This window comes from Grus americana, chromosome 6 (genome assembly GCF_028858705.1).
Source record: "Grus americana isolate bGruAme1 chromosome 6, bGruAme1.mat, whole genome shotgun sequence".
Classification (NCBI taxonomy): Eukaryota; Metazoa; Chordata; class Aves; order Gruiformes; family Gruidae; genus Grus; species Grus americana.
This window is the reverse complement of record NC_072857.1, coordinates 23,094,165-23,118,897: the sequence shown is the minus strand read 5'-3', so window position 1 is coordinate 23,118,897 and position 24,733 is coordinate 23,094,165. Positions and strand designations below refer to the sequence as shown.

The 24,733-nt window shown below is 38.4% G+C and overlaps 2 protein-coding genes across 4 annotated transcripts in view; one reads left to right on the top strand and one right to left on the bottom strand.

Moving 5' to 3' along the window:
* Window positions 1-24,651, bottom strand: HAT1 (histone acetyltransferase 1). Of its 2 annotated transcripts, XM_054829329.1 has the most exons (12): window positions 24,558-24,651; window positions 23,677-23,757; window positions 20,254-20,325; window positions 17,630-17,705; window positions 15,706-15,826; window positions 9,709-9,888; window positions 9,356-9,477; window positions 8,751-8,855; window positions 8,301-8,407; window positions 5,613-5,764; window positions 4,193-4,309; window positions 1-392 (listed from the first exon to the last, which is right to left on the bottom strand). In XM_054829329.1, exons 1-12 carry the CDS (start codon window positions 24,646-24,648, stop codon window positions 225-227), a joined length of 1,392 nt encoding a protein of 463 aa, XP_054685304.1. In that variant the 5' UTR covers window positions 24,649-24,651; the 3' UTR covers window positions 1-224. The 2 variants fall into 2 exon arrangements, with proteins under 2 accessions (XP_054685304.1, XP_054685305.1); XM_054829330.1 differs by lacking the exons at window positions 23,677-23,757; window positions 24,558-24,651 and adding an exon at window positions 21,528-21,670.
* The window catches only part of SLC25A12 (solute carrier family 25 member 12), a 48,165-nt gene continuing 47,524 nt past the window's right edge, over window positions 24,093-24,733 (top strand). Inside the window, exon 1 of one of the 2 annotated variants that reach the window (XM_054829300.1) lies at window positions 24,093-24,252. In XM_054829300.1, the coding sequence (XP_054685275.1) occupies window positions 24,229-24,252 (24 nt within the window). In that variant the 5' untranslated portion in view covers window positions 24,093-24,228. Of the gene's footprint in view, window positions 24,253-24,580; window positions 24,659-24,733 lie in introns of those variants that run through there. The other variant, XM_054829301.1, reaches the window with a different exon arrangement.

Sequence of the window (24,733 nt, the reverse complement as noted above, 5' to 3'; positions counted from 1 at the left end):
TGAGAATCTACATTGTTTATTTCAGCAATAAGTGCCCCCAAACCTAAAGTACAACACTTAAAAATCTACAACACAAAAATAGAAAATATTCAAAATGCACAGAAACACAAGTCACCTTTAATGTGATTAAAACGTCACATGTTTTTTTGCAGTTAAGTAGCAATTAAGGATGTGCTTTACAACACTGTATAGAAATTTGCAAGTTTCCTGTACAGGCAGGATCCTCATGCTTGTGCAAGTCGTTCTAGGACTCTTCGGTAATCTGAAACCAGTTGTTGGAAGCTCTCTTCTAACTGTTCATGTTGCATGTTTAGGTCTATTTGGTTCAACTGATTCGTCAGTTCCTCTGGCCTTAGACACCTTCTCATCTTGGCAAGTTCTCTCTGCTTCTTCTAAGCAATCAAACAAATAGTAGTTTGAACACAACCAATAATCATCAAGCATATGGCATTTCATTAAATTTATTCAATTTCCGTATCTAGTTCTTTAAGATGTCCCTAATCCTAGGAAAAACAGTAACAGCATTTGACTAGGACATCTTTCCTGTTAAAGCCTCAGTTTCTGTATTACCAACAAACCAGTGAAGTGAAAAACTGTTTCAAAGTTTTCCCTTAACCAAACAGATCAGGTCTAATGGTACTTCTACTACTGAAGATGTATGGCATGAAAAAACTAGACTGTAAAAAATTGACCATGATATTCAGTCCTATGCTGACACTAATCACACTGGTGTCCCATCATGTGGTTCTTCAGCCAACTAATTTCCCGATAATTGACTATCAAAAATTAATTTTAAGTCTCCTATACACAGAAAATACTTCACAAGTTGTTAAAAGTTATTCAAAAGTTACCAGGGATTAGCAGTAACAGCACTGAAATGCAACAAGATTTACAAGCATAACATTTGTACAGCATGAAGATGAGGAGTTCCCCTGGCTGTGTCACATGTGTGATATTTTTACCTGTTTATTAAATACGAAAGTATTTTGAAGTGATTTTCCTTTCCCCAGATATACTTTTATACAGCTGATATCTATTTCTGAACTGCTCAGTTCCTCAGTTACTTTCTATTCTTCAGTCTTCCCTTGCTTTGTAAGAGCAGACTGTCATTCAACATTTCATTAAAAAAAATATATGCATTATGTATGCCTGGCATCGTATCAATAAATCTTTGAAATGCCAATGGAATCAGAGTTTGTTAAAACAACAAAATTTTCCCAAACTATTCTACTTCTACCATCAGTCTCAAAATCAAAACCCTTCTGTACTGTATTTATTTTACACTTATCTCTCAAAGGAAAATTTGTTTTCTTTCTATGATTGATGCTGAGGGTCAGGAGGAGGGAATGGAGATCACAGTAAACTGTAAACGAGTAAGATCAGTCAATGATTAAGATCAGAAAAACATTTATAATCTCCCACAGATAGGCAAAGTTCGGTTCAGAAAAGGAGGTCCTGTATCAGAGTCCTGACGCGGCATCCAGGGACATTTCTGACCAATAATCAAGAAACATTTCCTTGTAGAAAGGATGTCAAAAGCAGCATAGCTGTTCATATTTTAGATTCATGTTAGCTCTATCTAGTCAAAATGAGTAAGATACTCAAAATGTGATGAGTTGCCCAAATGAAAATAGATGAGTACTTTCTGAGTAACCTTCTGTCACTAGAAAAAAAACCTAAAAACCCTTATTCTAGAATTAATGCAAGGTCTGCTTAATTAACAGGAATATCTGTTAACATTACAGATATTAGCTCTGAAAAAAGGTGTCAGCTTTTAAATGCCCATTATATCTGACACTGTAGCATTAGGCCATCTCTAAGTTCCAAGTTCAGGTAAAAAGCAAACTCCCTCCACATGTTTCAGATAACCAGTTGTTTCAATATCCATTTCCTTCCAAATATACTACCAGCATATCCAGGTACACAAGACGCTGAAACCTACAATCAGTGACATTTTACCTGGGCAGTTAAGAGGATTCTTTGAGAGTAAGTTATTGGGCTGGGCAGAAAAATATGTTCTGCTCAAGTAGCAAACACAAACAAAGTATTATGATTAAGAAAACCAGCATAGCAGAGGTATTTACTTCCAAAAGGGATGACATGAAGAACAAAGACATGATCAAGGAGACATGTCTACCAGCACAGTCCACTAATGAGCATAGAAAGCGGAGTCTTCAGAAATGGAGAAGCCACAGTGAAACTGAAATTTCACAAGCTGCTTACCCTTTGAAATACCTTAGAGCAATAGTCTGTTCACTAAGATACCAACTTTTTTTTACTTCCTGTATTAGTAATACTTCTACAGAGAACAACATAGCTTGCTGTATCAGTTATTCCAATCCAGTGCCACCGTATACATAAAAATCTCGGTATTTTTAGCAACAGCCTCCTTGTGAATGTGAAGACTTCACGGGGAATAGATGTATTGCAGGTTTTTTCATCTGAGGTTTCTGCATACATAGTTTTGTTTCTACTACATTAGCCAGGAAATAGCTGTAAGATGCAATACTCTTTTTACTAAATTAAGGTAGTGGCAATTTAGAATTATTCTACATCTGTACAGCACTGTTCAAATGAAGCTATCAACTACTTTATATTACAAAATGCTACCAGCATTAGAGTATGCAGTAACATTCCTGATTCTTTATTAAAGTTTGCTTCTCCTCCCTGCAAATTACTATACATACACACATAATAAAAGTTAGTTTAACTGCAATTCTGAAGTCTTTGAAAACAGCACCAGGACTAAAATTTATTGGAAATACTGTTTAAAACTAGTGCATAAGCTGTTTACTAGGTAGAACTACCATAAACAGAATAGCTTGATTTCAGAACATGAAACAAAGTCAGGGAAAAGGTGTTGGCTGCTTTAAGGATTTTTTAAATCCTCATTGAAGTAACTGAAAAATTAAAAATGCAATATTCTGAAGCAGCAATACTGCATATCTAGCAATACAAAATCCATTCGTTATTAATGCATTTATTGCATGCAAAGACTGAAGTGGAAATATCTGCTAGAAGCACTAGAATTGAAGCTGCTTATGGAATTTTGGATTTCCCCCATAGGACTTCAGTGCTGAGCGAATGAAGTGAAACCATGTAACGGTCATTAGCTGAAAAACATGGCCTTATTTGTAGTGGACACTGAGTGAAATTTAGCAAATGAGACCAGACACTCAAGAAAGAATAGGCAGTGTTTTGATTAAGGTCCTGCCGCTCAGCATGACATGGTGTTATCTCCAAATTAGGCAAGTATTTAATACAGTGCTGGGTTCTCATTTCTGCTAACAGCCCCCCTAAGTCCAACATGAGTACAATCAAAGTTTTACTATTTTGGTATAACAGGGTAAGTGCTGCTTTAGGAAGGCTGGCAAGCTAATCAAGGTACTTCTCATACTTTGTGAAACTTTCCCAACAGGGTTTTGGGTTGCTTAGCAAGTACTTAATTGAAGAGAGTAGCTAACATGCTAGTTATTGCACTAACCCTAGATCTGTTGTGGTCTTTTGACTCTTAACACAAAGACTGATGCCATTAGCAACGAGAATATAGTTTTTTTTAATCTGCATCTGAAAGGGTTAGTTTATGGAACATGGACAAACTATACTGAAGATCCTGAGAAGTGTACTTAATAGGAACTGAGAAAATTACTTTGCACTAACTTTAGTACTTGCTTGAACTTTACTACTGAAATTATTTTATATTCCATCTGCATAGAGTTTTATGTTGACATGGCTCGATTACTTCTAGCAAGCTGTTTTGTTAAGACCTAACTAACAAGTAGAACAGGAGTCTAAACTACACCTAGTCTGCAGTGTCAACTTATTACAGCATTTACCTCTCCAAATATTTGGCTTGTCTAAGATTTTTTTTTTTAACCTTTTCAAGAAATTAACATTTTTCTCCCCCCTAAGCCTACCTGGGCATAATGCCACTTGTAGCTAGATAATGTAAGCTTAGTAGTAACTTCCTGCTGGAATTGGGCAGGAAATAGTCAGAAGCCAAACACAGGATCTTCAGCACTGCTATATATGAATGTTCTCTGCATCTGTATACATGTCAGTTGAACACTGCATAACTAATAGTAGTTGATTGGCAACATAATTGGCATCAACTACATTTATGGAAATGAAAGTAAAATCAAGTATAATTAGCCTTGAAATAAGTATTAAATGATACTTAAGTCATATACACCTTATAGGGGCCAATCAGTCTTCTTTTAACGTCCAACCGATAGCTTCTGGACTGTTCTGCATCACCCATATCTGTTGCACGCAATCGGAGAATTTCATAAACTCGTCTCGTGTGTTGCTAATGCACAGAAAGGAGAATAAAAACCATGTCTGAATAAGGAGGTCACTCAATAGAACTCGAAGTGGAGAAATATTGAAATATTAGAGTAGTTCCTCAGCTTATCAGCACACAGTCAGAGGCATGGACAAAGCCTCTGTCAAACCTGTCTTCCTATCTGGTGGGTTAAATGAATAAACTTTCCTGTTTTTTCTTCAAAACCATTTTCTTCCACACAGCCAGTCTCTGATCTCCGAGTGCTGTAGAGCTGTAGAGGTGCTTCAAGGACCTGCTGTAAATAAGCAGCAGAAAGTCCAGAAGCCAGAGTCCAAAAATACTTCAAAGAACTGAGGGATTGCAACCAGAGTGACATTAAGCAATATTTTACTAAACAGTATCTATTTTGCTAATTTTAATAATCTCCAAATACCTACTACCCTTCACAAGGTCCCCTGGAAGTTCTAAATATGAGAATGAAACAACAATATTTAAAGTTTTCTGTTTACTAGGGAAGAAAATGAAAGAATTAGTAAATGGAAAAACTGAAATGCTTTTGGAACCAGGATCAGCTAGTATCACACCCAGGAAGAAAAAAGTTATGTTGCTACTATAATACTACTAACTGTTGCATCTGTATGAAAACAGAATTTAAGACCAAGTATTCTTTTGCTGAGCAACAGAACACAAATAAGATTGTTTGCTACACTAGCACATGTTTAGATACTGTTAAAAACCCCCAAACTCAACTTATTCATCCTTTCAGGTTTAAGATACCACACATAGAAGACTGCAGATGTAGTTTCCTTATAAAAGCCATACCATTTTCATGAACACATTTGAATATGGCTTCACACTCCCATCCCTCAAGCCTCAAAGTTTTCATTGAGCCACAATGAAATACATTTTTAATGAAGCAACTCTGCCTTTTCACCACCATGCTCACTGAGTTTAATCACTTACTGATATTACCAGCAAATTTAATTGTTCAATCTAACCATTTAGTTCTCCAAGCGTTTAGAGCTGCCTTAGTAGCAGTTGTTTGCTAAAGTGTTCTGCATTCCCAAAACACTACTTGTTCTTTGCATAAATATACTTGAGACAAATGGAAATCACATCAAATTCTATTACATCAACAGAATTAGTAGGTAAAAAAAAAGAATAATCTAAAACCAGAGCTAGGTATCTCCCTTCCAGATATATCTAAAAAAAAATCTGTTGAAATAAGCCAGAGTATGTAAATTCCAAGTCTCCATCTCTTTGTTTAAATTGTTATTCTACTAGTTTGATAAGAATATGTCCAACTACAACTGTTCTGATTTAATACCTTATTTATTTTCAGTTTTTGTTGGGCTTCCATCACCATTTCTTGACTGAAACCTTGCATTAACTTTCCTGGGGAAAAGCAAAGTAAATCTTGACAGAGCTTTACATGAACAAAGTCTCTTAGCTTCACATAGTTTTCAGATGGATCTTCAGCTAGAAAGAATAAAGAAAAGCATGTAGTTAGTATCAGCATTATTTGTTTCCTCATCTCTGGTATGTAATTAGAGAACTATGGAAAAGTATTCATCAGTATATGAACAACTGATGCTTAATCATAAGCACTGCTATCAAAGTTTTAGATGTTTGAAAGTAGACATTAAAGAGCTTGCAGAAAGAAAAACTAATATTTTGTGTACTGTACAGTATTATACATGCATTTCTAAGAGACTGATAATAAACATGTTTAATCCAATTTAACTCTTTGGGAAAAGACAATACTCTATGTACGAATGCTTTTTCTTGCATGTTCCACCTATTCTATATTTGACAGAGTGGTAGAACTACTAGAACACAAACTTACTATGTGGAAAGAGACTGGTGAAACTATCCTACTGTATATGACTAAACTAGATGAAGATGTTTACTGACCAAAAGTTATAGTCTTTGTTAGCAAGGAAGATCAGGAAAGGTACAAGGACCCAAAGGACAAGCTTATCCAAAATTAAAAGGCTGGAAGGGCCTAAGCAAAAGCTGATCACAATTTCAAGTTACTTCCGTTTTGCTTAAAATGGTAGCATAATTATCAAAACTGTCACTTTAGAAAAAACACCTAAATTGAGAACTAGCTTTGATGAACATCAACATGGTCCCACATGCAACTTTGTTACCACTGATGACCTATATAGAAAGAAAATGCTTACAAGGTTGTGAATATATTTCTTCCTTACTTGTTTAGCCAGGCTTACTGTGTATAAGTAGCAGGGTCATGTTTCCCCCCCCACTAGTCATATGGACTAGCATCGTGGAATTTATTGCTAAACAGCTTATATCCCAGCTGTGTTTTGCTTTAGTTTTGAGGACCACTGCGAATAGTTGAAATTTGCTGTTTAAGGGTGATCAAAAGCTAGTAAGTTATTGAGAAGGACCAGGACAGAAGTTTTTGCTGTGTATATGCAGCACTGCATATCTGGCAATTTTTTTTTTGGGGTTGGAGAATGCCTATGATTGTACCAGTTAAAGTGTTTTGTGCATGAGTGGCCTAATCTTGTATGGCAAGTCTTACAGCACTTATTCTGCAAAATAAATTGGAGAGGCTGTACTAAAGTTATTTGATTCCATTCCTTTTTGCTCAGATTAAAAGAAGGATGAGGCAGTTTCTGTATAGTAAGCACAATCAACATACATTTCACTGGTGTCAGTTAGGATGACAAGTTAAGCAGAACAAAATATTTGTTGTAAGTGGGAAACTCCAAAGTATTTTTTTTTTTAAAGCATTAGCTCTTTCGAAGAAGTTAAATAGATCTTCATTTCCTCTTTTCAGAAAGGTTAAAGGCTTTACTTCACAATTTTAGATGCTATGTAACTAAATATCCTGGCCATATCAAGGTTGTCCAGTCTGATTATCCCCTCAAAAAAGACAAATAATTTTGTAAAAGCCTTAATTTCCATAACTTGAGTCTCATGCAGAATATTGCAAGCTTTCTCCTGCTTTATTCCATACAGAAATTAAAACTTATTTTAGTGCATATTTACTGTTTGCTGCAACCTTGCATTTAAGGCACTAAGCCATAAACATGTCATATGATTTAGACAGTACCATGTTAAGACTTTGTTAACCCTCAGCTATAAAAGCTATGTAAAGCTTTGTATTAGTAAAAGGAAAAAAGTAAATGCATGATGCACAGGATTTCCTGTTGCATAAATGAAGTTACATTTCCTTAGGTTCCTAGGAATAGGATTAAAATTATGAGGTGGATTACTTTGTTAGGATTATCCTGCAGCAATGCATTATGAAAGCAAGTGTTCTACTGTATTTTAATTAAAATGGGGGAGTTATTTCTAACTAAGATGAGGTCTGAGACAGCACCTAGAATTGAATGGTCAAGTCATGCGTTTGAACTGCATTTCTTCCTATGTTGGACTTGAAAGCCATTTATTACATTATATTTTAATGCAAATACACTCTTTTTCCTCTCTGACATTTCCTCAATATTTTTTTCTTTAGATATTTGTGCACCTATCTCTAATATCATGGGTGCCTTCAGCCAGCAATACATGCTCCTGGAGCACAAATTCTCTACAGATTTTTACTGTCTGTAAAATCTTGGCTTGCACACTAATATTAATATGCTATTTTAGTTTGGTGTCATCCCATCCCCCTCCCCCCCCAATTTTGAGTTTTGGCTAATAGGAGTAAGTTGAACAAGGAATGTGACAAAGCTTGATCTCTTGGCAAACTCAGCTGTGTATCTCACAATAAAATGGCTAATTAGCTGGTAATCCGTTCATGCTAGGGATTTTAATTTTCCTGGTGTGCTGTTCTCTAAGTAAAGGATTTAAGGAGCTACATTATATACAGTTCTTCTGTAAACCAGGGTACTTTTAATCCTGAACTGAGCTGAAGCTAAATCTTCAAAAGGCCATTTAATTCTGACAAATGAACATGAAAGTTAGTTTGCAGGCTAACAACCCATGAATGCTACAAGTTGCTTGTTAAACAGGTGAACCAAGTTAAAAATTTAACACAAACCTGTTATATCAAGTACTGTAGGAGAAGACATATAGTATCTATGAACTGTTTCAAGCAGCTGAGCACCATGGCCTTCTCCTTGGAATGGGGGCAAGATCAGCATCTGGCTACAAACAAAGGAATTTATTTTCTGTTCAAATGCATGCATTTGCAAACATTATAATGGAAAGGCTTAAAAATGAAATGGTATTTCATTTGAGATTAAAGTACATGTAGCAATCTTAATGTTAAAATACAATTTTTAACAGAGTCTTAAAATTGCTAAATATGCAAAACTTGTTTGAGATTCCCTCCGCTTCAAGAAGGGAACAATGAAATAAATCAGTGCATAGCCAGCTAATAATGAGGATTTTTTTAAACAAATCAACACCATTATAAACAAGTATTGGGAACTTCAGCAGTTCCCTCTTCTGAAATAAAAGGCAAGGCACGAGTTACGCCGCCAATTACCTTACACGTGGCCGGGTTTTGTCTGGGTACACATAGTAATTATAGACTGTCATGTAGCCTACGGTCGCAAAGAGCGTAGCTCCATCCTTATTATACTTCTCAAATCTGCAGATAAAACAGAAAGCCAAGCAGGTCAATTACAGTCGCGCTCCCATGCAGTGTCCATTTTCTTTTCCATTCTCCAACTGAATTTTCAGTGTCAGCAAGCTACTCTGTGAGGGCCCAATGGGTACACCTGCTATGTTCTGAATGTACAATTCACTTAATTGGTGTGCAGCAACTTGGATAAATCAGGCCTCTTTACAGCACTTCAGTGCACTTGCCTATTATAAAGATGAATAGGTGGCAAGTAAAAGAAAACACAGGCAAAGCTCATTTTACTGTTTAAGCCTACATTCAGGGCTCTAACGGACAACAGCATTTAATTCAGCTCTATTCTCAAGCTTTCCCAAAGCATAATGGAGGAAAACTCAAGCCTCATAAACAATGGGTTTTCTTTCCTGGGAAAAATATCATTATACTGCTCCAATAATTGGCCAGCCACAATTAAAATGCAGGCTTTGTGGAGGTAATAAGGTCCACTGTTGCTTTAGAACTGTACTTACACTAGAAAGTAGTTCCATCTTTCATCATCTACATCAATAAAGCTAGCAGTTTCAATAAACCACATCAAGAACGTCTGAAGCCTTTCATGATATTCTCGAAAGCCTGGACATGTCATGTCAGCCTAGGGAAAAAGCCAGGAGAAGTCAGGTGAAACCTATCACAGATGTAAGAGGGAGGGGGGAAAAAACCTAATTAAATTCTCCAATATGAAAAAGCATGCTTATAATTATTAATAAACTGGTAAAATGATAGTGTTTATATATCATAGTTGAAACATTAGTGAAAGTGCATCACTGCAAAATAAAATTTAATTTGGTTGCTCAAAAGCAGAAGTTTAACTTATTTTTCATACCTTGTATATCTGATATGTTATATCTTCACCAGCTTCCTCATTATGGACAGAGTATGTATGTAGCAGCATTCCAAAGGGCTTGAAGTTGACCTCCTTCTCCAGCAAAGACACAAAGTCATCTGTGTTTGTGCAAAAACCAGGAGGAATGATTTCTCTAATTTTACTTTCAACATCATCTGCCTGGAGATTACAAAAGGGGGCAGGATCAGTGGAAGATTAGAAAGAGATAGCATTGATGTCACTGTTGTGCTATAAGAAATGAATAAGAAAGATGCTATGGCCTAAAGTAATTTTAAAAAAAAGGAAAAAAGAAAAAGCAAGCATTCCTGTTGTTCAGTAGTGACCTTCCAGCAAGTAAAGGAACTGCACTGACAAGACCCAGAATGGTCGCAATCCAGCCACTGTAAGCATCAAAAAGCTCTTAGTTGCAGCTTTTACAGTTCTTGAACATTTTTATGTTTAGAGATTGTTACATTTGTCCAAGTAAAACCTAAGAGTGTTGATAGCTATTCTGAAAGTGCAGCATATTCAGAAGCCAAGACTTTCCAGCCAGCAATTCTCCAAGACTATGCTACACAGCCTGGTGGAACTCAGGTTCCCAAACAAGCAGCTTACAAGAGGTATTAGGTGGTGCAGAACTAAGTGGAGGAAAAGGGACAAAGACTAAAAATGGTAGCTCCCAAACAGGAAAGTGACAGCTAGCACACTCTTGCATTCTTAAGTCTTCCTGCTTGAACTGCCTGCTTATAGGATCAGCTGCAAAACACATTGCAAACCCAGAAGACAACATCCCATGTTCTAATCAAAGAACATTTTGAAAATAAAGTTTGACATAAAATAATAAAAAAATAATTTAAGGATACTGTCAGCAAATCTGACCTGTAGTCTAACATACCGGGGAAGATGAAATATTCTGACACCAAAATTAAATTCAGAGATTAAAATTACTCTTTTCAGGTATCTAAAGTGCAAGTTAGAGCCTATCAGCTGAGCAGACTTCATAATCCTTTTCAGACCCCAAAAAGACCACTTGATTGAATACATTTACTACTTCTTTTTAACCATGAATATTTGATGAAGTTTCACAATAACGTATTACTGCTTCTCACCAGGCAATAAAACTTAATGAATTGGTCTCAACTTAACAAAACCATAGTCCTCAATACAACCCCTAAAAGCCTGACATTACATTCAACAAAATGAGCTTACATTCAATTCAAACTTTCTTCTGGACAATGAATCCAGGTTTTTACTTAATGGAGTTTGCCGTGAGTTCAGCTGTAATGTTTGTATTGTATCTATTTCCACAAGGACTGACACAAGAACACTTTGTGTTAACTTACTAAGCAGCTCTTTCACACCGTTTACATGCATGATGGGTATTAGTTCAAAACCAAGACCCTTGCTACTTAGCATTCAAAACAGGGAAATTAAGATGCTTAGAACAAAATACACTACAAAAGGCTAATACAACATGCTACTAATTCCTGTCCTTTCAACCACAGTCCCTTAAGTAGAAGCAATGCACCTGCAAATGAATAGCACTTTATCATTCAGTTACATTTTTAGTGTAGAGAAAGATGGATGTAGTTCAGCACAAACAAGTTTTATTCTTAATGGTTTGGTACTACCAACATTTATATTTATATGAGAGAACTATTAAGCAGTTAAAATATAGCTCTACAATACTTGGTGTAAGAACCCAGTTAAAATGCATACAATCTTTACATCCATCGCATTCTCAAAACAAAGGAGATGCATTTATTGGAACCTTTGCTATTCTTAAAGCAATATTAGTCAAACATTTTCTTTACACTTACTGATTTAACTGCATTACACAAAAATCAGCCATTCTTTCAGAATCAATGAACTACATAAGTATTTTTATGGAACACATTTTAGAAGTGTTTGTTTTTTTTTTTTTTAAACTGTGCAAGTGCATTGTTTACACAGATCTTAAGTCTGCACTGCCAACAAAGCTGTAGGAAACCACAACTAAGAAACTGTAGTGACTTTCATTCTATGTATCTGAAAAAGGCATGTAAAAATAATCTAGAATTAAAACAATACTTCCAAGCATCAGTTCAATAATTCAGACTATGTGGAAGAGCTCTAAAAAAGGTGAATATGCAGTATGAACTATTATGTAAATAACATTTAAGTAATGTTGCTCCCCTCACATTTGTAAGTTTACTTCATTAGTGGTAAGAAGGAAGACAAACTTTCACTTGCTGAAAGCATGTGAGATAATGCATCCATCACTGGCTGCCACCATAGAAAAATCTTGTTTTCCATAAAATAGAAAGAATTAAATCATGACAACAGAGGCTAAGCAGATAAAGCAGTAGATAATCCTTCTTAGTTCTACATAACTACACCATTTTCACCTACTGCCTCCTAAAGCTTCTCACTCCTCGAAATGGGCCCTGACATAATTTAAGAAAAACTATATTCTTCAGTTACTTTTAGGGTTAACAGGATCTCCCTTTCTTAAAGAGGAAATCCCAAAATCCTCCATTTGAGTGATGCCAGAAGTTTAAGTGACACAATTTTCAGTTAGTAAGTTCTGTAATACTGGAATCTTGAAATACCAACAGCATACAAATAATTTGTTTCATTAATACTTGTATTTTTTAATGGAAACAGCCATTACTTAATAGGCATTTTCCGAACACTTCTCTCTGAGGTACTCATAATACAAGGAGTTACCAAAATTTGTTTACTGCCTTTCCCTTGTGTATTTCTTTGCTATTGGTGAGAGGTTCACTTCTTATCAGAGCAAGGCACTCATATCTTACCAATTGGCATGGACGCACAAGATGATACACAAGTTTCTGTTCAGAAAAACAATCCAGCTGACTACTGCAGCAATATTAAACATAGGCCAAGCCACTTACAATGAAGCATACAAAAACCTGAATGAAGCCAGCCAAGAGTTGTTAAGCTGATGGTTGCTGGTAGTACTGCCTGCGATGTATTACCTTCATAATCAGAATCATGAGAGGTGATGATGGGGAATTTGGTATAGGCTTGTAACTAAACTTGATTTGTAGTACGACTATTTAAGTGGGCAGTGTCTCCTTGTACACTGCATTCAACTCTGGATAATTTTAATATAAAGATTATTCTTGTACTAACACACAGTTATGACATTTGTATACCATATAGATGCTGTTTCAAAGTGACTTAATTTACAATAATTATAGAAACATATTTGAAAGCTGAATTTCTCTAGCAGTTACATGTATTAATTCCAGTGGGGAGCAATGGAGTGATCAGTAGTATTACTTCAAAAAAAGATGGTCAACATTAAAATTACAATTTTTCAGTAACTTGTGTAAAGCAAACACATTAGACCAGCTGCAAAGCAAGATGAATACATTTACAGTAAAGACTGTTTCAGAGGTTAGTGAAATACTTTCCCCTACCTCATCATAAAATATAGATGAAAAGGAAGATACTTGACCAGCTGCAAATCTCAAAGCAACAAGAAATTTGGAGGTCAATGCTATTAATATTTACGCTAGAAGAAAGTAGCTTCTCTTCAGATGTTTAAAAGAATCCATTCCACAGGATAAACCTGTCTATTTTCATTAAATGAAGTGCCAACTTCTGTTCAACACATGATCATACTTTGCTGAGCCTTTGCCACTAACATGGTTTAGATCCATCTTTAGGGACATGATATTAAGATGCATAAATATGACTGAGTTCTGGCCCTTGACATTTCAGGATCTGATCTTATCTCATATTGGGATGAATATTTCTGTCAGTCCCTAGCAGAGATTGTAGCAGCTGATTTAGCAATAATGGAACCAAACTTAGTATCACAGAATAAAGCCACCTGCTTTTCATGGGTCTTGTGTGGGTATTTAGATATGAAATATTAAGCTGTGAATAATTTGCAAAGTATTAAAACTAACTTCTCTCTTGTAACCAGTTATATTAAAGGCAAAATTGCTGTCCTTTCCTAAACCCCATTATTCACAGCACAAGAATTACCTGTCATGTATGGCAGATAGTCCACATCTTAGTATGATTATCCTGAATGAGCCAAGATCAGCAACCAAACAGTTAACTTAGAAAAGTAAATGTTAATATGCATTTAAATTAACACCCTGCTATAATGACAGCTTATGTTTTAATCTCTGCAAATGCATTCATATCTTAAGGTCATTAAGCTAATAGCAAATACAAATGCAGAACAAGATTGATGACCACCATGCCTTTCTTCTACTTAGGTTTACATATAGCCATACGAGCAGCCTATTTGGATGTACAGTGTTAACAAAGGGTAAGCTACCACATTCTTCCGATTCAGTCAAAGTCTGGAAATACTCTGGAAAGCATACAGAAGCCTCATCCAAAAAGATCCTCTTCTTTGTCCTCATCTCAATCCTTTATACAATTGGAGGAATAATTCAGTATAGGAAACAGGGTGTGAAGGAAGCAAGGATTCTGAGCAATCGAAAATTTTGCAGAGTGTGCTTAGGGCAAGACAGACCTTGTTTACCTTGCTCATACCTCCAGAAAAGTAAAGTGGCTTTGCCATTTGTACAGAAAATAGACTGTGAGTAAAGAGGTGCTATGGTGTGGATTCCTGTTGTGACATGATTTTGAAATTATATTGCTGAGAGGTTGGACTGTTCGATTTTAATATGATTACTACTTTGCCAACAGGCTTTCCTTTTTCCCTTATTTCTAAAAACCTTCTAAAGATTGAAGACCATGACCTTTCACTCCTAAGACATGTTGCCCTAGCCTCAAAAGTATTTCAGACATGTCCAGGCACTTCAACTAAGTATATTCTAATACAACTTCAGAACAAGGAAGGGCAGATCTTTAAAATTCATTTAGCAAAGTAATTTCAATATTTTTTTTTCTTTTACAATAGGTCTTTCCTTGAAGATATTTAAATTAACTCTGATGAATTTGAAATTAGAAACTTAAAATACAGCTTCAAGTCATAAAGATGTTTACTTATTTTAAAAAAGTTTCTCTCAGGCAGAGTAATTTGAAGTCAGTGCAAATTATAGCCATTTCATGCTAGAGTATTATGAAAATTCATCAATAATCATATCAATAGCTTTTTTGGAAAGAAATCAACTCAATTTTTTCTTCCTTATAATTAAGAAAAACTCAGATGATACTAAGTTTTCTTAATGCATCAGAGACCACTCTGAAAAACTTAGTTTTCTAAATAACCATACAGGTTAAATACAAATATTTAACAGTTAAAACCATTGTTAAGAAGGTATTTCATTCCTATAAGTTCCATACACCTTTCTTCAGTTGGCTGAAAGATTGATTAGCTTAGCTTTTATGGGGTTATCTCAAAAATATTCAAGAGCATATAGGAAGAGGAAGAAAAATAAGCTTTTCTACAAGTATTCTACAAGCCTGGAAAACCTGTAGGCAAAAAGAAAGTAAAAACCCAAAAAACTCAAAAACCCAAACAAAACATCCTGCAGGTAACTGTATTCTTGTCCTCCTTTAAGTAATATGTAAAACACACACTATACCCAACCAGAAGTTTCCAATCTCTTTTCTGCCTTACTTGTTCTCCACATTTGCCATTTAAAGAGACACAGTCAGGTATCCTACCTCATGAAGTGTTTACAGAAACTTTTATATTGAAGAGAATTCAGTAAAAAGGAAAACACCAACGCTAGTCCTCCTCCTGTAGACAGTTAACACAAAAATACATACTTGCTAGGTTGTTGTGTTTTTTGTGTGGAACTGGCTTTGGTATTAGCACCTTATGTTTGACTGTACTGTTTGACACAATTTTGATGTTACTGCAGCCAAAAAAGGAACAGTGGGAAAATGCATAGATGAAGTTCAAAGCTTTTTTTTCAGCTTAGCAACACAGGAAGCTTTGTTTGTTTGCTTTTAATTTAAATCATGTTTGGGTGGGCAATTACTAAACCTAGAATTCTTGTCCATATCCTGACTAACTTCTCAATGTTTTAAGTGCAGGTCTGGTTCTGTCTTTACCTCCACACAGTCAAACTTTTCATTCACTTTAGATTTATATTCGATGCGGAAGAGTGTTGACAGGTTACCAGCGATATAGTACAAGAGGATCTTCAGTCCCTTGTAGCCAAAGGCAACTTCACTGAAGAAGGAGAAAAGAACAATCAGGAACTCTTTACACAGCAAAATATTGACATCACAGAGCTTTCATTTAATACACTTTGAAGTTCACATCATCTTTCCCAGTGAGGTATACTAAGCTTCCTAATAGGAAAAGGGAATCAAACTGGATGTGCACTATCTAAACAGAGATAATGCTTTACACTATTTCTACTAGTTATTTTGCTCCTCTAGTGGAGAAATAGAACACATTCCTGAACTCAGTCAAGGCAGTGTCTGTGCACATACTATGACAGCTCAAGAAACAATACCTAAAATAGCTAATACTGCATTTATGTTTTTCAATATCTTAAGCTCATTAACATTTATTTATATTAATTGACCAATAACATTTATTAAAACTTACTTTGCAGTGTGGTATAGTATTTTGGAATACACTACTGCATTTTGTAATGTATAAAAACACAGACAGATAACCAGTCATAGCACTAAGCGTGGTTTTGGTGGACAGTTTCTATACAGTTATCCAATCCAAACAGAACTGAGTAAATACCCAAAAAAAGGTACGGAATACAAATACCTTTTTTACACTTTGAAAATATGAGTTGCCTGAACATAAATACTACACTGTTGTGAAGTAGAGAATTTATTTTCAGGCAAAAAAAAATGAACTGCAGAAAATGGTAATGTTCAAAGAAACAGGTTCCTTTTTTGTTATTTTAATGCATAGTTGTGATTTTTTTTTTTGAGATGTTTCTTTTATGATAGCACATTTATAATTTTAAATTTGAAGTGTAAGTGCCAGAACAAGAATTTTCTTGTTATACTGACAGATTGGAGAGTTCTCCCATTACTAAAAGTATAATAATTAATCGATAGTTGCAGTGTAATAGCATAACTAATTTTATTACAATTAATATAGGTAGTTCATCCTACTTGGAGTACTTAGTATGCTTTTTAAAGGAATTGGAAATTAAAAACTTAACTACTTCAGGAAGTCCACAGATACATGCATGTGGATTTTCCTTAGCGTTTTGTTTGGTTGGTTTTGGGGGTTTTGGCTTTTTTTTAAACTATGGCCAGATTGTTGAATATCACTCTACTGAAAATATAAAAATGACACTTTTACAGTAGGGACAGAGTGGTCAACTTCCCTACAATATTAATGGTCAACTTCCCTACAATATTAATGAATGTCAGCATACTCGGGGGGGGCGCGCGCGCAGGGAGAACGGGACACAACACACGACAAAAACCAAACCCCATACTTTTCTGTAGCTTCTGTAACCCCTGCATGTCTAACTCTTTAGAAGTGTACATATTAGAGAAAATAAACCCCTGAATTCAATACAGTTAACATTCAATGATATAGAAGAGCCAACAATGTGAGTTTAATACTTGACTTCTATGTTTTATTCACTAAAAATCTCTTGTAACCATAAAAAATAAATTGATGTACTGTTGCTAGATATTGGGGTTTTTTGTACACATTACTGTGAAAGTTTAAGAAAGAATTATCAGTTCTTGCTACTATCTTAGAAAAATGCCATGAACACAATACCAACTTAAACAAGTAATTCTGATTGCAAAATAAGGTATTTAATTCTCTGCTAATCTACCTTAAAAATAGCATATAAAACGACTACAGGCTCAAACTCTATGAGCTAGGCACCAAGGCCACTGTTTAACTATACAGTCATAAAACCGAAGCACTGCTGTATCATTTAAAATGGCTCGGTATGACAGGATTTCTTGTTTTCTAACAATTTGGAAGCAACTTCCCCCTTCCAGACCTATTAATTTGATTCTGGATGCTTTAACTTACTCATCTCCAAACACTTGATGGCTATACTCTGGATTAAATGTTGTGTTGTCATCCTCCAAATCCTCAGGAAAGCGAACTGAGCAAGAAAAAAAAAAGCACACAAAGTCATCAGCTTCAGCTTGTTGAGCCATAGATGCCCTGCTAGGTGTTCATGCATTCTTTCGCTACAGAGTCAGACAACTTCAGTTATGAACCTATCCACGTTAGGCTGGCATACAAATGAAATAAAGGTATCTTGTGCAATTTAGGTGCATGTTATCTGATCTGAAGAGATCGAATCATTAAGCAGAATAAAAATGAGAAATTGACACAGATGTATACATGTAGATATATTTATTTATATATATATATAAAATCTCCTCAATGTTACTGCCTTTAACTTCACCGTGAACACTGAGGACACTGCTGACACTGCCCAGGTGGATATTGCCCTATTAAGCCAGGCTGATCATGTAATCAATGTTGCCTTCTCATTCTGTCATTCTTCTCCTACATGCAGGAGAGAAGACTTCACTCTAGAGGGTTTTTAATGGAGTGATGAATGGAAAGAAATGTTTATGCATGTTTATGTTCATGTTAAGGTTTTGGAGAATCAGCATGGATACATACAAAACAGCTGCACCAATAGTATACTGGTACTTGTACCAATAGTACCAAAATAATTAATGATTTTTCTTTCCTTGTGTTAAACGAGGTCTTTTCTGATAGTGTAAAAATACTTGCTATAATGGCTTCTACCCAAACTCAGTAACTTACCGAACAAGCATTTTATTCATGCTTATAGAGTTACAGCAGTTGCTCCACAGTAATTGTGACAGGAATTCTTCCATCATAAAACATATGATTTATGATTAGTGCATGAAATTAGAGATTAAAGTAGGATTTTTCTAGGGAAAATTTTAGAAGACTGAGATACTTGATTCACAAACATCCTCTGTGTATTTGCAGTTAAAAAAATTACCTTAAATTGGAAGGGATATAACTCTTAAGCTTAGGCATTAAAGTGATAATTCAGCCACATTAACGGGACATAGGTAGCTCAAGACAAGTTGCACATTTTTAATGTTGAAAGAGTCAACATTGCATACTCATGCAATATTGTAGGAGTTAATTAAATTTTTAAAAGCATGTGGAATATTGAACTAAAGCTCCATTGCTGCTTTACTGTAGTAAAAGTGGAGATGAGGAAAAAAAGTTTTTTTCTGTTAATATTAGAAAGGAATTATTCAAAGAGAAATATGCAAATGAGGAGTGTTCTAGTGACAAGATAAAAATTTGACCCTCTCAAAAGCAAAAGAGAATGGCTGCTCTTGTCTTCTCAGGTTTAATTCAGAGAACAACAGATTTGAGGCAAAGTAGCAGTGTTAAAGAAAACAAACAACAGAAAGCAATTCTGAATTGTCACAATGAAAGAAATTAGGACCCTGAAGAGGCTAGTGTATGACTGCTTTTATATGCACATGAGAAATACATTTTTTTTTTTTTAACGGTGCCACTTTGTAGCTTCTCGTCTTTTCTTTGACTATAATTTGTATGTGGAACACCTACACTCTCTAAAATAAAAAGAGAAGCTAAAAATATTAGCTAAGATTGCCAATGGGTACCTTAATTAAAAACCCTCTAGCAGTCTCCCTGAAAGGTGATACAGTAGCTCCTCAGATTTTTTAAGCAAAATTCACTCAGATATCATTATCTCTCATTCTTTCCTTCAGTTTTTAGGAAGGTGGAAAAGAAAAATAAACCTTTAGATCTAGTCATAAAACCATTATTTGAAATAATGTTTAAGAGGAAGAGAAATACTTCACAATTATAGTGGCTTAAAGACTTAAGTATTTTGGTTATAATGACATTTTGGCTCACATGCCAAAAGGGATTGTGTATTAAAAACGTTATTAAACTATACAGAACAGATTGCTAGTAGTAGTTATGAAAAGTGCTTAACAGGTTCATTACTTTTATTTCCTTAATGAATTATGGCATTTCTACTGCCCAAGGGAACAAATTGCTGAAGGGCTAGAAAGATTAAAAATTAGACAGGTATGTTTTATTCTTCAAGTTATTACTGGTGCATGTAAGTTTGAGATATAAGCAAGTCCACCAAGAATTCAGTAATTCAGTCTGTATTCTGGGTGTCCTAGTAAGTAAATTAGCTATAGAGAGCAATAAGCATTTCTCAAAAAAGAGTGAGATTTTTTCTACTTAGATTTTAAGCAATTTTCATTAAAAGCATCTTGTGTAATCCAGATGTCGGGGGAAGGGCAACAAAAATCCCTACCCAACACCACTTTTCAGTTTTCTTTCTTTTACTTTTTTCCCCTCAAAGAAAGAAGAAAGGGAAAGATGTTAAAGAAAATAAGACAAGATATAATTCCAATGCAGTCTGGTAACATGCTAATAAATTGCTCATGACATTAATAGGCAGAGACAGGACTGAATTTCTAAATTGCACTTTGATTGTAACAGACTCAGAAAAATTAGACTATGTATTCCTATTCTTGTGTTTGTATGTTTACAGTAATAAGTACATATTAAAACCTGCATGATTTTAAGTAATAAGGCAGTTTCTTAAGAAGGTACTCAAATATTCCAGTATGAAACGCACAATATTTACAGAGTGACATTACCTAGTTTCAGCTGAATTGCTTCATTTGTATTACACTTGTATTCAGCCAGCTTCTTCTCCATAGCAGTAAGCCCTGAAGAAAAAGATTTTTTTTTAAAAGGGTTAAAATATGTGCAATCTATGTGTCACTATTATTCAAGGAACATGCTTAGAAAAAGGTTCTCAAAAACAGAAAAAACACACAACACAAAACCACCAAAAATGCTGAACAATGAGGTAAAAAAGCTACAATGTATAAAAGGAATATAGATATTTATCTCAAACACTTTTCTGGAACTAATAAACAGACCACAGGTACCTCTCTTTTTAATTTCTGAGAGTAAAGGGCATTACAATAAAAATATTTAAATTTTTAAGTTATTACCAGTAAAATATATTTGAAAGCTCTAAGTATAAATCAAGAATTCAGTCTAACAGATGTTTCTTTTAAAGAACATATTAAGCAACACATTTCAAGGTATTTCAAGTGTTTGTGTTAAGTCATTTTCATAAACAGGTGTTCAGGAACCACAGTGGCATGTATACCACCAGCAATTATCAAGTTACCACTTCTCTTCCAGAGCAGATGTGGAAAGAAATAACAAACAAATTGTATCTAGTCTGTTTTTAAAGCATAATCCAGGGCAGAATACATATATCATTTACCATACTATTTTTTTCAAGTGCTTTACAAATCCAGCTCCCTCCCTTCATTCCAGAAGTCACATCAGAAAGTTCTTCCTCTAACTTTTCGATTCCCCCCACCCGTACACTAGTGGACATGGAGGTATATACTCTGGCTTACTACTGCTAAGCGTGGGGACCGTGAGCCCATGGATACCTGCCTGCCCAGCAGCAGCATGGCCATAGCCACAGGGGGTGCGGAAAGTCAGCCGCGCTCCCCACCCAGACATCCGATTCCTCGGTCGTCCGAGCTCACCGCGGTCAGCCCTCACCGGCATCCTCACCCGCCGGTCCCGCCACGGCCACCCCGAGCTCATGCTCCGCTTCCTTGCTCCATGTCCCGGCCACAGTGCTCCCACGCACGGGCGGCACCGGGGCTCTGTCAGCGCCCGCATGAGCCCGGCGGGGAGGCACAGTGTCGACCGCCCCTGGGCCCCACTCCCCTCACGGAGAAGCGACGGCAGCGCCCAGACCTGTTCCCCCACAGCACCCCAAAAGCCCCCAAGGGGCCAGACCGCCGCCTCCCCTCCGCGGTCAAGGTGGCAAGGCGGGCCCTGCCAGTCCCCAGAGCGCAGGCGGGCAGAGCAGAGCAGAACAGGCCCGGGGACTTACCCGCCATTTCCGAAGAGCGGCGGCCGAGTCACCCGGGCAGAACGAATCAACCCGCGCGCCCACTCAGCGGAAATGAGCGCACGCGCATACACTTCCGCTTCCGCCCGCCGAAAGGCAGCAGGGAGCCAATAGCTGCACTGTGCGAGACACGTAGTCTAGGCACATACCCGACACCACCCCGAGCACCGTGTGGTCCCGGTGGCAGCCTTTAAGAAGCGCATCCGCGCGATCGCTCGTTTGCATAGCCCCGCCCCCAGGAAGCTGCTGCCAGGAGCCCGGGCTGACTCGGACGGGCCAACGCACATGCGCAGTGCTCCCTACTCCGGCAGCGCCTCTGCGCAGCGGTGAGGGGCGCGGCGTGCTGGGGGAGCGGGCTGCGCCGGGCCGGGCCCGCTGGCCCTCACTGTCACTTGTTTCCGGTGTAGGAGTGCCTTCTCCTCGGGCAGCTGAGTGCCTCGGACGTGAGCAGTCTAACCTGGCCCCAACCCGTGGGCTGAACTGAACGTTAACCCTTTGCGAAGAGGCCTAAGATACACCATCTTCCCTTCCCGCTTTGGAGCGGGCAGGACAACCTGTTCTACTTGCACTTTTTCTTCACCTACAGATGTCATGGCTCAGTGCTGCTGTTACACTTCAACTGAGGGAAAAACTAGAGCTTTATCATTAATAAAAAATGAAGCCATATGCTGAACCACTTGTTACAGCCACTGCTGGAAGGACCATGAAGATCTTCCAATTTTAAAGGTCTGTTTGCTGATGTGGTTACTCCGCAACTAGCATATACATGGACTTGCAGAGCAAGATGGTTTAGGGGTCAAATACTTGGCAAATAGGCAGATATATAGTAAAACTATTTCTGCTGTCAGCTGGCATGTAGGCACATACATAGTGTGTGAAGTCCAAGTTATCTTCAGGAAGTTTTTGTTGACCTGGAGCCAAAAAAAGTTCTGCTTTCTGGAGAAAATTACTTGGTTTAAACTTAGAGATAAGTCATAGTTTCATGACTACCACGATAAACTCCCAACTACTACATTGTAGTTTTATATCTCACTGTGTTATCTGAAGTATAACAGAAGCTGTGCTTTTTATGTTTTCCAGCAACAAGTAATAAAAGAGATCTTGGGCCCTTGAAATAGTACAGCAAGACAAAACATGCATTATTATTTAAGTCAGGTTTTATAAGCACTTACTGTGATTGTCCAAACAAAGTATACATTTCTGCTTTCTTGAGGCTATGGCCTGTATGTTTTTCATTTTGAGGTATAAAGCAAGTCAGCATGCTCTACTACTAAAGTATTATGAAAGTCTGTCAGAAGCTACTGAATTCCAGCCAGAAGTGATTACTTTGTGCCTCTCTGTTTGAAATGGGCTACTACCACTTTGCAGCCATGCTGCCAGAGTATTGGTCTATAAACAGTTTCAGCAGCTGGTATCAACAGGTACAGCTTTGCTGACTCTCAAGGGAACAGCTGCATCTGTTAAGCCAGAAATTAGTTTCAGCAGCATTTTAAAAAGTTCAGTTTTGCACTATATTGGGTTTGCGTGGCAAGGTTTTGTTAGCAGGGGGGCTACAGGGGTGGCTTCTGTGAGAAGCTGCTAGAAGCTTCCCCCACGTCCAACAGAGCCAATGCCAGCCGGCTCCAAGACGGACCCACCGCTGGCCAAGGCTGAGCCCATCAGCCACAGTGGTAGTGCCTCTGGGATAACAGAGTTAAGAAGAGGAAAAAACTGCTGTGCAATGGCAATTGCAGCTGGAGAGAGGGGTGAGAAGATGTGAGAGGAACAACTCTGTAGACACCAAGGTCAGTGAAGAAGAAGGAGGAGGAGGTGCGCCAGGGGCCAGACAAGAGATTCTCCTGTAGCTCATGGAGAAGACCATGGTGAGGCGGGCTGTTCCCCTGCAGCCCAGGGAGGAGGGCTGTGGAGCAGATATCCACCTGCAGCCCCTGGAGGAACCCATGCAGGTGGATGTGCCTGAAGGAAGCTGTGACCCTGTGGGAAACCCGTGCTAGAGCAGGTTTGCTGGCAGGACTTGTGACCCCGTGGGGGACCCACACTGGAGCAGTCTGGTCCTGAAGGACTGCACCCCATGGAAGGGACCCACGCTGGAGCAGTTTGTGAAGAACTGTAGCCCATGGGAAGGACTCACATTGGAGAAGTTTGTGGAGGTCTTTCTCCCATGGGAGGGACCCCATGCTGAAGCAGAGGAAGAGTGTGAGGAGTCCTCCCCCTAAGGAGGAAAGAGCAGGAGAAAAAACTTGAGATGAACTGACCACAACTCCCATTCCACAGTGCTGCTGCAGGAGGAACAGGTAGAGAAATCAGGAGTGAAGTTAAGCCCAGGAAGAAGGGAGGGGTGGGAGGAACTGTTTTAAGAGTTGGTTTTATTTCTCATTATCCTACTCTGATTTGATTGGTAATAACTTAAACTAATTTCCCCAAATCGAGTCTGTTTTGCCCATGATGGTAGTGGCTGATCTCCCTGTCCTTATCTCGACCCATGAACCTTTTGTTATATTTTCTCCCCCCTGTGCAGCTGAGGAGGGGAGTGATAGAGCGGCTTCGGAGGGCACCTGGCGTCCAGCCAGGGTCAACCCACCAAATGCCCTATGGCGGTGCTACCAGCAGCCCCCAGCAAGGACCCACAGCCGCACTCCTGGTGCCTTTGTGGGGCGGGTGACGTGCCGTCCAAACCGCACTAATGGGGGTAACCAACATCCCCGCGGTGAGTCCGTGTGGCGGCTAACGCGGGGGGCGAGGGGGTAAGGGACACCGCTTCTGCCCTGGGCGCCCGCCGAGGTGCCCGGCCGAGAGCCGGCGGGGCAGAGGTAGGGTCACGGCCGGCTCATCGCCGGCCGAGGTTACAGGTCCGGGGCAGCGGTGTGAGGGTGCGGCGAGCCCCAGGCTGGGGCTGCGGCGATGCTGGTGGGCTCCGCTCCCCTGCGGCCGGCGCTGCGGCCGCTGAGGGGAGCCCGCCGAGGAGAGCGGGCCGCGCCGCGCCGGGCGGGGCAGGGCAGGGCGCTTAATTACCACAGCGCTGCGCTGAGGCGGTGGCTGTTGCGGCGGCGCGGCGGGTGGGTAGCGGCAGGCGGCTCCTCCTCCTTCTCGCCGGGAGCAGCATGGCGGTCAAGGTGACTCTCCCCCTCCGTCGCTTGTCGCAGGAGGAGACGGGCGGACCCCTCTCCCGCCTGCCCGCGCGGTGCGGC

Coding starts and splice junctions, on each gene's coding strand:
- HAT1 (XM_054829329.1), bottom strand. CDS start 24,648: ATGCTGCTCCCGGCGAGAAGGAGGAGGAGCCGCCTGCCGCTACCCACC. Junction 4,310..5,612: donor AAAAACTGAAAATAAATAAG/GTATTAAATCAG, acceptor TCTGTGCATTAG/CAACACACGAGACGAGTTTA. Junction 393..4,192: donor GACTGATTGGCCCCTATAAG/GTGTATATGACT, acceptor TTGATTGCTTAG/AAGAAGCAGAGAGAACTTGC.